Here is a 14,653-nt window from a genome sequence, read left to right as displayed (position 1 = left end):
CATTTTTGTGTTAGTGTTAATATAGTGGGAAGTGTTGCTCTTGGAGAGCTGGGCAGCTGTGGCTGCCTGTGTACCATGGACTGCAGCACATCCTAGTTCATGAGTGTATCCCAGGAAACTGGCATTAATGTGGGAACCAAAACAGTTCTTTGCTAGGATTTTCTGTCATCCAGTTGGTTTACTAACAATGCTCAGTACTGGGAACATAATTCATCAAGAGGTGAAAGAAACATTATCACTGTAACATTGTTGTTACATTGTGGTGTTTCTTAGAAGGGTGTGCAGAGGCTTAAGCAGAAGTTGGGAAGGCTTCAAATGGTGGGGGAAAGGTGTGGAATGGGAATGAGCAATACAACTCCAGGGAAGAAATTCCCAAACTCCTTTCTGTGCCACCTTTCTGTTCCCTCCATCATTTCTCCTTGTGTCCCTCATTCCCATCTCTAATAAGTTGTTTGGTTCCTAATGAGTGTGTTTAAACACTGATCTTTGGCATGCTCCTTACTATACACTGACTCAATAGGTAACGTTTGCAAGCCAATAATCAAACATTTTGCTAATGAAATGAATATAGAGAACAAGCAGCTCAGTAACTCAGACTGCTGAGAAAAATGAGCAGAATCAGAAGTTGGCTCAGAGTTACCTTAGTAACAGGTGCGTTCTGTTTCTATTTTATTATTCTGTTTAAGAGCAGCTTTTGTGAGACCACTGAGGTCTCAGTGGGTTGCAGAGAGGCTGTTGGCATGATGCTGTAGAGGCACAGAGATGCAAGGACAACACTTGTTTTCTGAACCTCTGCTTTGCTAAAAAACAATCAAGTTTAGCACATCATCATTACACATGAAACTGGTTTTTCCCCAGTTCATTTCATACATTCTTGGAGGATTAAAACACAGGATATTGCCAATGAAATCCCAACATACTTTGCTTTTTTAAATTTAGAAATTTGGTGTAACTATTCTGGAAAAAAAGTCAGTGTGCCTTTTTAGGAGACCACCAGACTACCCTATTCTTTTCCCCCAACCTGTCACCTGTCCCTCCTTCCTCCCTTCCTTCTGCCTCTTGCTGTTTCAATGCTTGTAACCATATTTGTTGTGTCATTATGTCAGTGACATGCATGGTTTAGGGTGTTTAGCATTATAAGATGGGCATCATATTTCAGTTGTTTATAACCCAGGATCGAACCTGGAATTACCCCAGTTCACATGTTTATAATTTTCTAGAAGTGTCAGACATGGAGGCATAACTCAGCAGGTTAGAGAGGTACAGGAAAGGAAAGATAATCTAGTCAAGAACAGAGAACAAAGAAATTCATGGTCTTTATGAGAACAAAGAAATTCATATGGATTGTGTAGGAAATAGATAATTAAAGTATGGTCATATTGGTCATATGGTCACAGGTGCTTTAAACTGAGGTATGCAACTTCAGAAAATTTTTATTTTAATTCCAAAGCCCAGACCTTCTGTAGTTATTATTTTCTAATTGCTCCCTTGTTATAGAATGGTTTTGTTGTAAGTATCTGCTCATTACAAGCAGAGATAAAAGACTAACTGTAGAGGCTACATCTGGTATGAAATACTGAATTGCATTTCTCACATTAGAAGTGTCCTTAACAGTTGGGCTAATTAAAGATAAAATCATGTCCTTATGATAAATATTTATAATTGAAAATCTGGCACTTGTAAATATGTATTACTACTGTGCAAAGTTAAACCATACTTGTAAGCTGCATGTGTAAGAAATCCTGCTAGACCATGGGTTTTTTAAGAGCATCACAAGAACTGTTGTCCTTGAAAATGTGATTTTGGTCACAGTGAAAACCAACTCAGCTGAGAGCAGAGTTTAGGATTTAAGCAGAGATACCTTTCTGAAGGTGTATTGGAATAACTTCTGCAAGTTAAGCCAAAGTTGTCAAGCTCTGTCTCTTCCACATGCAGACATTAAGTACAGAAAAATCCCGTGTGCAAGAGCTGTGAAAGAGCTGACCTGACGTTCTCATCTGTGAGATCTGCTGGAGTCACTCGACTCTGCTGCAAGAAATGCATATTCAGCTTTTAAGGATTTTACAGTGCTGATATAAATAGGTTTCCTCTTAGCATTGTAGGGAAAATAAAGAAATAGTAATGGTCTAGCCAAAAAATCTGGTCTGCAAGTCATGTGTCTTTGATAAACATAAGCAGCAAATTAAGTTTTCAAATCAGGCAGTTTATGTAATAGAAGACCTGCTTTTTCTTGCATACCTCATTCCAGTAAAATTTTCTTAGGACATGAAATATTTTTTCTATGACCTGAAAAGTATGTATATTTTTGGTGAGCTATATACAGTCTTTTAAACACTTTTTGTCCTTAGAACCATCACTGACACACTGAGCATTACTTATATTAGGTAATACAATATAGCAATAAATGTTTCTTAATGGCACAAATCAACTAAAGCATTTAAGGAAATGTCTAAACATGTTTAGCAGCTCTGTTGAATAAAACCTAAATTAATAGATGGTTTTTCACCAACAGGGTTGAAAAGAGATCTTGTTTCACAGTTAGATTAAGAATATGTGGTCTATGTAGCTGAGATGCATCTTAAAGAAAATAACTAGACCAGAGATAGAAATATACAGAAGGAAATTCCCTACAGTCTTCAGCTTTTTTTAATTAAAAAGCTTTAAATTCATCCAAGTGTCTTCAAAGCAATTTTTCAGATGTGGTTAAAAGTATTTAATGTGCACATAGGGGCAAAAATAACAACCTAACTTCATTAAATGGTATATTTTTTCATTATATTTGTGACTGGAGGTGCTGTAACTTCTAACACCTTTACTCATTAAAAGTGTGTGATATATCTACATTCTCCTCTTAGAAATGTTGTGACAGGAGAGCAGTGTTAAAAGAAGAAGAAGCTCTCAGAACATCCACAGCTGAGATATATTTGAGCACAGAATTAAAGCATGGAGTGTTGAAAGCTGTTGTTTCTAAAATTTACCAGACAACATATGCTATGTTTCATTATTTTCTTTGTTGTGTAATCAGAGTTGACAGGGGAGTAATATTTTCATCTTCCTGCCATTGAGACCTCGATTTTGGCAAAGCCCATACATTGAGTGAGTAATCTCATTGCTTATGTGTCAGTATTTAAGATAATTTAAATACTCTCAACTTCAGTGATTTAGATCAACCTCTTTCAAGATTGCAATTATGCACTTATGGCCCAGGTAGAGTGACCACATTTGATATATTCTATGTAAGAAATTTCCCAGGTATGGTACTGGAAATCTTGCATGGACATACACAAACATAGATTTTTAAAATTGTTTTCCAGAAATTCAGCAGCAAATTCAATACACATATATTCTGTAAGGACATTAAGTGATATTTTTTCTTAGAAAAAAATTTTAAATTAGTTTTATCCACTGGACTAAAGCTTCTTCTTGATCCTTAGAGCACACAGCAATCCAGGACTGTTTGGGGTTTGTTCCAGCTCTGTGAGAAAGCATCACATTCAAATGGAAAAAAGTAGGAATTCACAACTAACTTGAAGAACAGTGACCTTCTAGAGACAGGACCTCTAAAGGCTTATTTAGACCAGTGCTCTAATTAGGTGATCTGGAATCACCCTCTGGCTATGCCTGTTTTTTCTCCCCTTATTATATAGGAAAAATAAGTGACACCAAGATCCTTCTCTACGTAGCTCCATTTAGTATTGTCTTACAGAAAGTAGCTTTCAACATCAATATACTTTTCAAAATAATATTTGGTCTCCTACTTACACTGACCAACTGACCACCAGCCACACCAAACTCCTGATTCTTTTGGCTACAATTTGGCTACAATTTTGGCAAATTTAAGGCAGAGGTTTCCTGCATATTTGCAGGATAATGTTTGCAAACAAGAGTGCATGGGGTATTTCTATTGAGATGCTTATAGAGCTGTGCAATGTAAATTCTAATTACTCAGTTCTCTTTTATTCATACAGCTCTTCTGAGGAGGAACAACAGAGAGCTTCAAAAGGGCTACACAAAATAATTCTGTGTGCTACTGAGAGCTGACCAAAGAGCTTATGAAAGAGAGGATGTTGTTCCCCAATACTTACCAGTGGGACTGTTTCCTTCTTCTGGTACTCTGTTGGGAAATTATGGGGTTTGTTGTTTTTTATAACAGAGTCTGAGAGCTGGCTGAGCAGTGAGCAGTTAACAGTGCTGTCACTGATGCTTTCACATCTTTCTTTGCTGCTGTAACACCTGCTTGGCAGATGAGGCAATGGGAGCACTCTGAAATTGCAATGAGATAAAATCAATTCTATTCCGCTGAAGAGATTTTGTTTTCAAAGACTTCTAAATATTATTATTCCTTGTGTAGCACTGGAGTCTTGAAAAGATGAGATACACCACGTGCCCGGGGAGGAAAAAAGGTGCAGCAAAAAATGCCTATGGTTAATGTGGCACTTGTAGGGAAGCTGAAAGAACATCATTTTGGAGTGCAAAATTGTTGAGAGAACAGGTATTACTCTTGAACCGACCACATTGTTCAGCACTTCAGACAGCAGCTGTACTCTGCAAGTGAAAGGGAGGAAGAAAAGCCAGTTTGTGCCTGAAACTCCAGGGAAAATGTTCAGATCACTTTATCCATATGACTTAAATGGTTGTATTTGCCAGAAACACTGCCTTTTACAAAATACCTGTGTGCTGTAACCTGTGTGGGGGTGTACACACATCTCAGAGTAGCATCTCCCTGTGCCTGGATACTTACTTGGATACTTACTTGGTATACTCTCTTTGAAAACTGTGACAGGATACCAGAGTGCTGATAGCATTCAGATCCTCCAATACAATTTAATGTCTTTACAGAACTGCCTCTCCACCTTTTTGCTTCTGCTTTGGCTCTACTGGTGCTCCTCCCTAGCTCCTGCACTTTTGGGGACAAATGTATCCAGGATCAGCTTTTTCTAGTCTGTTCTCTTTCTTCAGTCCTTGACTGAGAAACAGATTTGTGTGGTGACCCAGGGATTTTTGGATAAACATAACTATATTTAAAATCTAATTTTATCATTAAACTTGAACAGCTAACTGAAAAGCAGAGTAATGGGAGAAGAGTGAGGGTCTCAATAGCCCAGTCTCCTGCTGCTCCCACTCCCCAAACTCTTGTGAAGGGCACAGGATAGAAAAGTGCATAATGGTATTTTTTTCCGGGCCTCTTCCCACCCCCAAGATTTTTTCTTTTGAGGACTTGCTGTATCATATTAATGTTACCAACATAATGCAATTTAGTGATTCCTCTCTAGATTTGTTCAGTTGATTTGTGAAAACTGCCAGTTTTCACAATGATCTGCATGTGGGAATTTCATGTTTCACAGCTCTCTGAAGAAATGCTGCCTTTTGTTTGCTGTGAACTTCACCTGCAGTCTGGGTGGAGAGCCATCAACCAGTACATGAAATGCAGTGAACATTGATTCATGTCTGCAGTTACTGTAAAAAATAGTTCATTAATCAGCACTTAAAGGTGACAATCTGAACCATGTGATGAATTTCATAGTTCAGTCAGAACCACTTTTTTTCCCCAATTTCTCTACAGAGAGCATGGGAAGAGAGGCAAGGTCTGTACTGTACCCATTACATATTTATTATGTCATTCATATTGCACTAATTTAGCCTTCTCCTTCTTCTACAGTCTCATTTGCTTTTGCTGAGAAAAGCATTTATTTAATTGAAGGCTCAGTCTAAATAAAGCATGCTACTGATTGCCTATGCTGATTATTCCAGGCATTCTCCTCCTAATTTGGAAAATCTACTTGCTTTTCTTCGGTTTATTTTTATGTTGGTAATTTTTTCCTATATTTTTACTCTGTCCATAGTGCTGGGTTGAGCAGTTTGATTTCCAGCTGAGGTGAGGTCACTCACATTTTGGACACAGCAAAGTTGCCTCAAAAATGGGGTTTGTACATTTGGAACTAGAGCTGGAAAACAGCTTCTTCTGAATTCAGGGGGTTTGGAATCAAGCCATAGAAGTGAGTGTAATTACAGAAATTGGAGTCAGACACCCCTGGAATTTAAACTAGCTCAAGTCTGAATTGCAACCCAATATTATCTGATTATGTGAGGAAAACTTTCCCAGGTATGTTTCTTTGGGATTTTCAAGGTAAACCTGGATGCATTGTTTTCCACCCTGTCTCTGCAACTCAGTTTCCCTACAGACTGGGCTCAGCCTGTATTTCTTGAATTAAACTAGAAAATAGTAAATTTTTCACGAAGAGGTGTTACCTGTTTCACAAAATCATACTGTTGCATGTTACAGAATACACCTGTTTGTTTAATAAAGCAAAGAGATGATTTGGGTGGCATTTCTTGTTTAAAATGAGACACTAACATGATTTAACTATTCCTGAAATAGAAAGGCTGGTCAAAACACTGAATAGAAAAGTTATGGCTGTTTGTTGGGCCACACAGAGAAGAAAGGCCAGAGTCCCCTTTCTTCCTGGGGAGTTGAAAACATGCCCAGTCTTTCATGTCCTTACATTTTTCTAAGCTACAGAAGACAGCAGTAGAGTCCCAAGTTAAGGGAACTTGGGAGTCTGGGAATTCCAGGACTGCAGTTGCACAATAAGCTCCAACAGGGATGTTCTCACCCAGGGGAACGAGACACAGCGAAATGCCTTTGTTCTCTTACAGTGCAATTGCATCAAAATCGTGCTGACCCTTTTCCCTGGTGCCACAGAAGGGTTTTTCTGAGTGATAAATGATAATTTGTAGAAGGATTATGCTGCACTTTCAAAATTCTGTAAAATAATCTCAGCTTCTCCGGCTAACAGACAAACTGCCTCCTGCACAACACTCAGTTGTAGTTTGTTTTGTGTAATGAATTATTTTCTCACCTGGTTCCTGTCAGGAATAAAATCAACAGTATGCTAACAACAATAGCTAAAGTTTTCTTCTCATTTTCTTCAGTATCTCCAGGGCTGAAAAAGGTGCTGATTGTTCCAGTTAGGACTTGGTTTCTTTCAGAACATTTCTCTGCTTTAGGTTGTTTGGGAACTCAGAAGTGCTGTAAGATGGCCACAGTTACAGAGAATAATCTCTATAAAATCAGAGCTGCTGCAGCCTGTGAGGATGTGATGGTTGTACACAGGCAGCTGCTTCTGAGCCTGCTTGGATCCCTTGGATCTCCTGATCCTTTTCAGTGCACATCCAGAGCAGACCTCAGACACCTTTCCCTGTCAGGCAGTGAGGCAGTGGAACAGTAGCTGTTACACCCTCTCTGTAAGAAAAGGACAGGGTAATCCTTTTAATACATTGTGCTGCTGTGGGTCACAGAGCCTCGAGAGAGAACCAAGAGAGAAAGTGAAAATAGGAAATGGTAAAAATTGTTAAAAATTGTCCAACTTCCCGAAGCTGATAAAGTGAGGAAGATGCAAATCAACAAGAGCTTGGTGAACCTCTGCTACTTATTTGGAGAGCTGGCTTTAGAAAGCAGACACAGAAAATGATAGGGGAGGAAAGTCTTCAGAGGCACTTTTGAATTTCCTTTTGAAAAATATCTGCAGTAGAAACCATGAGTCGAGTGTTCCTAATGTGATATTGACTTGGAAAAAGGTATCCAAATTAAAATATGAACTTAGTTTGAAATTTTATTAAAATCAAGTTGTGCTGTAAAGATTCTGCCTATGAAACAGGTAGCATCAAAGGCAGGATGCTAAACTGCATGAGCTGGTAACTCCCCTCCCCAGCACTCCCCTCTTACCTTGCCTCAGCCCCAAGGGCCATAATGCAGTCTCTGAATCAGAATAAAACCAAAGTGTTTATGTGCTTTTCTCATGGCTGAGCTGATTAAAAGTGAAAGGCTTATCAACATATTTAAGTATTACCTCTCATCACATGACTCTCTAACAATCCTTGTTTGGGTTTGTTGTTACATCATGAATAATTTTTGCTAAGTAGGTTGCTCTGGGCTCAAAGAACTTGAACCAAAATAGGTATTTCATTCTTTAGTAGGGATGCATTATTCTGAAGGGAAAAATAGTTATCATCAGATCTTTGGAAAAGGAAAACCTTTTTGTCTTTTAGATTTAGCTTTTTCAGATCAGAAATAAAAAGGAAATTTTGTGCTTGATCAGAAAGTGATGGTAAATTGGGTGGCAGGAGAACAGCTTTGATTTACTAAAATCAGAAGCAATTCCTGTATCTTAACCTTTTTTACAAAGACATTGACTTTTTTCACATTTTGACTGATTGTTAAAAGTCATGTTTGGTAGCAGGCATGAAGCTCAGTGGGTTTAGATGTTTTCTTGACCCAAGTAAAGTTTTAGCACAGAGAGAACAAGACCTGGTACCCAGCACTGGGTGAAGCCTGCTCTGTATCTCTGGCTTCCAGTTCTGTCCTGATCAAAAAATTGATTTGGCAGTTCAGACCTTTTTTCCTTAGCAGATACTCTGGAATCTGTGTCATGTTAAGCAGTCTGACATCAGATGATGATGATGATGATCACAGATGCAGGATGTGTGGATTGTTTTGCCTTTTTTTTTAGTGTAACTGTCTGCACAGATTTTTACTTTATTCTGATTTAAATCCATTTTTTCTTTAAGGAATAATCCATTAGGTATGAATAGTGTCTTGCAGTAATGGATCCAGCTTTTTTTAGTAAATGGATACTGTGAAACCTCCAGTCACATTTAAATTCAAATAACTGTGTATTTCATAAAAAATGAAATAATGAATGCTTGTGAAGGTGCTGTTCTTTGGACATTTATTTACACAGGAGTTCTTTAGTATTTCATACAGCTTTTATATCAGCTGCTGTTTAAGAACCCAATGATAAAACACAAATCACTGCTCCACCTTTTTTTCTTCTGCTGTAGTGGGAAGGGACTGGATGTTTCAGTGTATAACTGGATGCATTTTACTGACCTGGGATAAAGTGGGCTATAAAAACAAGGTCTGCCAGGACACTGTTCTTTCCTCACAGAGTTGGGGGGGAAGGGGTGGGGGTGTCTGTTGCTAGCAACTTGGCATTATTACTTCAGAAAAACATCTGAAATTAATAAATTAAATTTGAGTGCAAACATCTCTAAGATTCGTTTTATGTTAAAGATCAAAAGCAAGAGCAAAGTAAATTGCCTGCTTGTCATCCTGGTGTTACTGCAGTGACTGGTTCAGCTTTCCTCCTTGTGCTAGCTCCCAGAGTGGGTGCAGCACAGCTGAAAGTGCTCCTGCAGAAAAACCCCATCAGTGAGCCTCCATCAGCCCCCAGCAGTGCCTGTTTGTGTCCTTGTTCAAGGTGTAACATCCTGGAACCCAGCAATAATGAGTTCGTAGTAGCACTAGCACTAAAGGGTATCTGAAAACTAAAGTCTGAGCAAAATGTTTTACTGATGTGTGTCTCTGTCTAGGATGGGTTTCTCAAAATTATTCCTTGAATTATGAGGCAAGTGGAACGTTTGTTTTCTTTAGCATAACTACAGTTCCTTTATAACTTTTGTATCCTCTGTCCTTCTACTTACACTTAGGGTTTGGTTTACCAAATGATGACATAAAGCTCTGGCTTCTTTTCCTCTTTTCAATCAAAATGTCAAATTCTCTGGATGTTGGGAAGATGCTACTTTAGGACACAGATTCTTCCAGTAAAAAGAGAGAACTTAATTCCCTTCCAAAGTACCTATTTCTGTTACTAAAAGTGTGTCACATGGGTTTGCACCTCACCAAGAGTTTATGATTCTTACTTGTTCTTAATTTTTTCCATAGACTAAAGTAGTTCTGCTTACCCAGAGAAAAAGTGGAAAATACTGAAGAGGCCTTGTTACCTTGTTACAGTAGCAGCATCACTGACTTTTATATTCCACCACTGCCTTTTGAGGGACTCTAGCTGGGTTTCTCCCAAGATGTAAAACACTTCAGCGGTTTTGCTGGGTGCCAGCAAGCTCCCAGAGTTGTCCTGCAGTGTTTGTCACCTCATGCAGCAGCCAGAGTGGTTCCACTGCAGGATAATCAGTCCTGAGACACTGAAACAGGGGAGCAGACAGGCTGGAGCTGACAAGGCCTGGTACCACTGCTCAGTGACAAGGTGGCTTCATTCTCTCTTTTCCATATTGACTCATTTGCTGTTTGAGAAGGGCTTGGATTTGAAATATGAAACCCCATGTAGCTCTTACCAGACACACAGCAGAATAATTTATATTTTGCTTTCCAAGTTGCTTAATTTTTAACTATACTTTGAGCCAAGTTTATATATTTTATATCAGTCTTCAGATCACTCACTCCTACAAAAGCAAAGGATTGATGTTAGCCAGCTGTCTTAAGATGGGTTCACCTACTTCCTTTTTCACTTTATCTCTGTGAAAGAGGTCTAAATCTACTGCAGGAGAAAATGTGGACGTTTTTTCTGGCTAGAGAAATAAGGATTTCCATGTGAAGTTGCAGCATGTTCCTCATTACAGCTCTCTGGCTTTAAATTGCCTCTGCTATTTTCCAGGATTTCTGCTGTCTGAAGGCAAAATCAGTTGCTGCTAGCTTTTTATTTTTTAAATGTCATTTAAGGTTGTAATGTCTCACAAATTCCCCTCTCTGGCCTGCCAACAAAATTTCCACTATTTTTAGTCATCTGATCCAGTAATTTTTCTATTGCACAACAGTATAAAGTGGCATTGGGTGCAGCTTCAGGAAGCTGTAAGAGTCTGGACCACGGGTCTAAGGACCAAGCATGCCAAAACATAATCCCAAATCTTGTTTGTAAAACTGGCTATTTATGCTAACTCCACATTTCCATTTAAAATAAAACATACACTACCTTAAATTAGCAGGAAAACTGATGAGATTTTTGTTACCAAACTCTGAATGCTGTTCAGTGTGTTGCTCAGCTATGGGCAGAGCTTGGAAAGGCTAAATGGCAAAGGAAGGTGGAATAAACTGAGAATGAAAAGCTTTGTCCAGGGCAGAATGTTCTGTCCCAGGGAGGAAGCTGCATTCTCAACTCTTGTGAGGGGATTTCCTCTCTTTGACAGGAAAGAGAAGTACTTAGCAACAAGATGATGTTTGGTTTTTTTACTCAGACTCAAGGTGTCATCATTTTGTAGTAATAAAAGCATTTTGTTAAAATTTATCAGATATAGGGAGGGGAAGTTAATCTGTTTTGCAGCATGAATCTGATTTGTAAAGACAATCAAAAAGGCCATTCAGAGAAACAAGTAGAGCTTCTACCCATTTCTTTGTTTATGTTTGCAAGACAGCAGAAACAAAAAGTAGAAATTACTGGTTTGGAGGTGAGGATGACATAATTCATTTAATTTCAAATTGTTTCAAAGTTTCTGTAAAAACTCCATATCTTTTACTCCAATGAAGTCTAAAATATAAGTAATCTGTTTGTTTGGTGTTTTTTCTTAAAAAAAAGGAAACAGAACAGCCTTAAGTCATTAAAAATAGAGAGGGATCAGAGTCACCTGCCTTGTTTGTCCCCATACATGATAAATGTTAATTCATGTCATTCCAAGCCTGACTCTTGCAGATGTCAATCTTTCCTTTCCTGGCTGCTCCTCTTTCTCTCCCTCTTCTTAAAACTTCTGCTTTATTAGATTTCTTTGATGTACCTGGCTCTGGTTCCATCTTGATACCCTCAATGTCTTGTGAAATGACTACAACTTACCTTCTCATGTGTGTTTCTTGTTTGTCTTGCCTCTTTAGTTTTTTTAAGGTCACTGGCCTTGGGTGTAGAGGTTTAAGCTCTCCTTGGGACATTTTCTTCATGCTAATTGACAAATACAGCTCTGCTCTCTTTGCCTTTCAGCCAGTGTTTCAGTCATTCTCTGGGCAGGGATCTCATTTTAATCAGCTGTTTCTGGACTGTCCCTTCTTTCTAGGCAAAGGAGTGGGGAGACAGCAAACACACCTTGCAGTGGGCATAAAGAGCTCACAGTCCAGTCACCCTAAACACAGCTGGTGGAGCACAAAGTTTGATTAATTATTTATTACTATTAGAATACTGTTTACTGCTTAATATGCTGTTTACTAATTATTTGTTGAAAATGCAAGTTTGGGTAAATGTTTTAGTTTCAACTTTATGCTTAATGAGCCATTAAAGAAGGAAGGTAAATCTGACACCTGTAATGTGCTAACTAAATATAAACTCTGTCTTTTGTTTTGTTTTTTTTTTTTTTCTTTACCAGGCATTAGAGCTGTATTTTCTGGGCATTACCACAGGAATGCTGGAGGGTCCTACAAAGGCCTGGAAATGGTGGTGTCATCAGCTATAGGATGTCAGCTGGGAAAGGATACACATGGCCTTCGGGTGGTGGTTGTGACAGAGGAGAAGGTGGTGCACAGATACTACAGCTTAACTGACCTGGGCAGCCATGGCATTGAGAAGGAGCTGCTGGATATGATTGCTAAGCAAAAGTAGGCTGTGTCAAAAGAGATTTTTCTGTTAGATAAATGTAAACAGTTTCCTAAAGTTTCCCCAAGCAGAACTCAGATTTCTGACTGCAGTGTCCCAGAACAGGTCTCAGTTTGTTGTTGTCCTAAATAACAAGGAAGCTGTTGACATGTTTTTCTTTTTGAAAATGAGACCTATGAGGAATATGGGAGAAGAGCAGAGCTAATATGGTAATGTGTGATTCAAAAGTACAGTTCTGAGAATTTCACTTTGCTCCTAGGTAATAATTTCCTATTACAGAGAAACTGGTGTCTGTATAACCCTTTAACTTGAGAGGGTATTTCAAAACCAATAAATTTAGTAATTTCTGTTACCTTCTGGACAATGTAAATGGGGGACATTTTACAGAAAAAAATCTCAAAAAATGTGAAATTAGCAGGCTACTGCTGAATTTTAGCAATTTTTGTATCATATCCTCTTACATTGGTGTCATATTTTCTCCCATTTCCCATGGTTTATTTTCTTAGCTCTTCAGAGCCAGGAGCAATAGGAGACCAAACACATTCTGGTTTGCAGTCACAGCTTGGGTTTCTGTAATATCTGTTAAAAAGTTTTATATAATGTTATATAGTTTTATAGTTTCCATTATATAGTTTTATATAATGAAAAGTCTGTAAATGAGGCTGATATAAATGTCACTGACAGAAACTAAGGGTGAAACAACTACTTCCATTTTGAAATTTCACTGCCATTCAATTAGCACATATCCTGGCTCTAGCTATGGAAGTTGCAATAATTGCATGGGGAGAATATTCTGTACAGAATACTTTAATCAGAAGTCACTTTGTTGATTCCTAGACAAACTTTGATTTCCAAATGCAATGTAGAGTGCCTTACTGTAAGGCAATACAGAATACTACAGAATATTGAAAATCCTAAAAAGTGTGTTTTCTTCTGCAATAAGTCTTAAAAAAAATTTATAAAATAGTTTACATGCTGCAATCCACCTCTGTTTTTAGCAAGTGTTTCTAATTTGTTGCAAATAAATTCTTCATGTAATTAAGTCATAGCTGTTGGGGTTTTTAAGTATTTAGTTGAACACATTACAATCCGTGCCATGGGTTATCTGGAACTGGAGCTGGTGCAGCTTTGGCACCTGAAGAGGGAGGAACACAGAGAGCACCATTAATGCATTCTGTCCTGTTTTATGTATGTACTCACACACAACACTGTTCCCTAGAGGGTATTACAGGTATTTAAACACGGTGAAAGGTAGGAAATGCTGTGCTGAAGAGTCAGTTTAATTACATTTTAGTTACAACAGTTTATCAAGGAGTCTCCTTCAAGCCTGATTTATGGAACTGCTGAGACTGTAAAATCACCTTTGCCTTGCAGCAAGTGGCTTTACCTGCACCAGGACAGGCCCACCTGGGGACTGCAGCCCCATGGCAGCAGCTTGAGCAGAGGTAATGTTGGATTCAGAGAGAAAGGAGGTGATTTTGCTTTTATTCTCCAGCTGCTTTTGCTTAGCTGAATGTTTTCACAGTCTCATTTTCAGTAGAATGTGGAAAATGAGAGAACATTTTGTAGCTATATAATACAATCATGGGAAGGATATTTAACCATAGTTTGTGCTGGACATTTCTGTATGTAGTAAAAAGTTACAAAAATAAGCTGAAAATGTGATTTTTTACCAGCATAAATGACAAATTGTGTTTCCTCACTTTTCTTAGTGTAATTAGCTGGTTAAGAATTAATACTGATGCTTTAGCTAATTTGAAATGGCAGAGGTTCTTGCTGTCACTATGCCTCATCTTGTTTATGTCAAGAAAAATAAAATATGTTAAATGATGAAACAATTCACCCATGGAGACCCTAATTATAATTTAAAACAACATCTTTTGATGTTGAGGACATTATTTTGGTACTTCCAGCAGGGTTGGTAATTGTAACTCCCTGTCACTTGCCTTTAAAGCAAGATGTCACTCACAGTTCAAAGTGCTGAGGAAACAAGAGAGCATGGGACTCCTCCCTTTGCTGTGGGCTTGAGGCTGGACAGAGATTAAAAAACATCAAGTGACCCAGTTCATTTTGGTTTCTCTTAGGCTGCTAAAAGGATGAGATAAACTTGGATGTCTCTTATTAAATGAGGAAAATTCACATTAGAACAGCAGAGGAACCTGTGAAGGTAACCAAATACTACTGTAATTAAGTACAGTCTGAGGGGAGACTTGTGAACATGAGGCAAATGACTGAAAACAAAGTTTTTGAGAGAAATACTGGTTTTCCAGCTTCAATGTAAGCAAATT

The 14,653-nt window shown here is 38.3% G+C and overlaps 1 protein-coding gene across 2 annotated transcripts in view; it reads left to right on the top strand.

Annotated features, from left to right (window-relative positions):
* The window catches only part of CPPED1 (calcineurin like phosphoesterase domain containing 1), a 39,687-nt gene extending 26,280 nt beyond the window's left edge, over positions 1 to 13,407 (top strand). For both annotated transcript variants that reach the window (XM_059484629.1, XM_059484628.1), the window contains exon 4: positions 12,139 to 13,407. In XM_059484629.1, coding sequence (XP_059340612.1) covers positions 12,139 to 12,371 — 233 coding nt within the window. In that variant the 3' untranslated portion in view covers positions 12,372 to 13,407. The remainder of the gene's footprint in view (positions 1 to 12,138) is intronic.
* Positions 13,408 to 14,653: the final 1,246 nt, after the last annotated feature.

Source organism: Ammospiza nelsoni, chromosome 17 (genome assembly GCF_027579445.1).
Source record: "Ammospiza nelsoni isolate bAmmNel1 chromosome 17, bAmmNel1.pri, whole genome shotgun sequence".
NCBI classification, from domain to species: domain Eukaryota; kingdom Metazoa; phylum Chordata; class Aves; order Passeriformes; family Passerellidae; genus Ammospiza; species Ammospiza nelsoni.
Note: the sequence above shows the minus strand (reverse complement) of the source record. Positions and strands in the feature narration are given on the sequence as shown.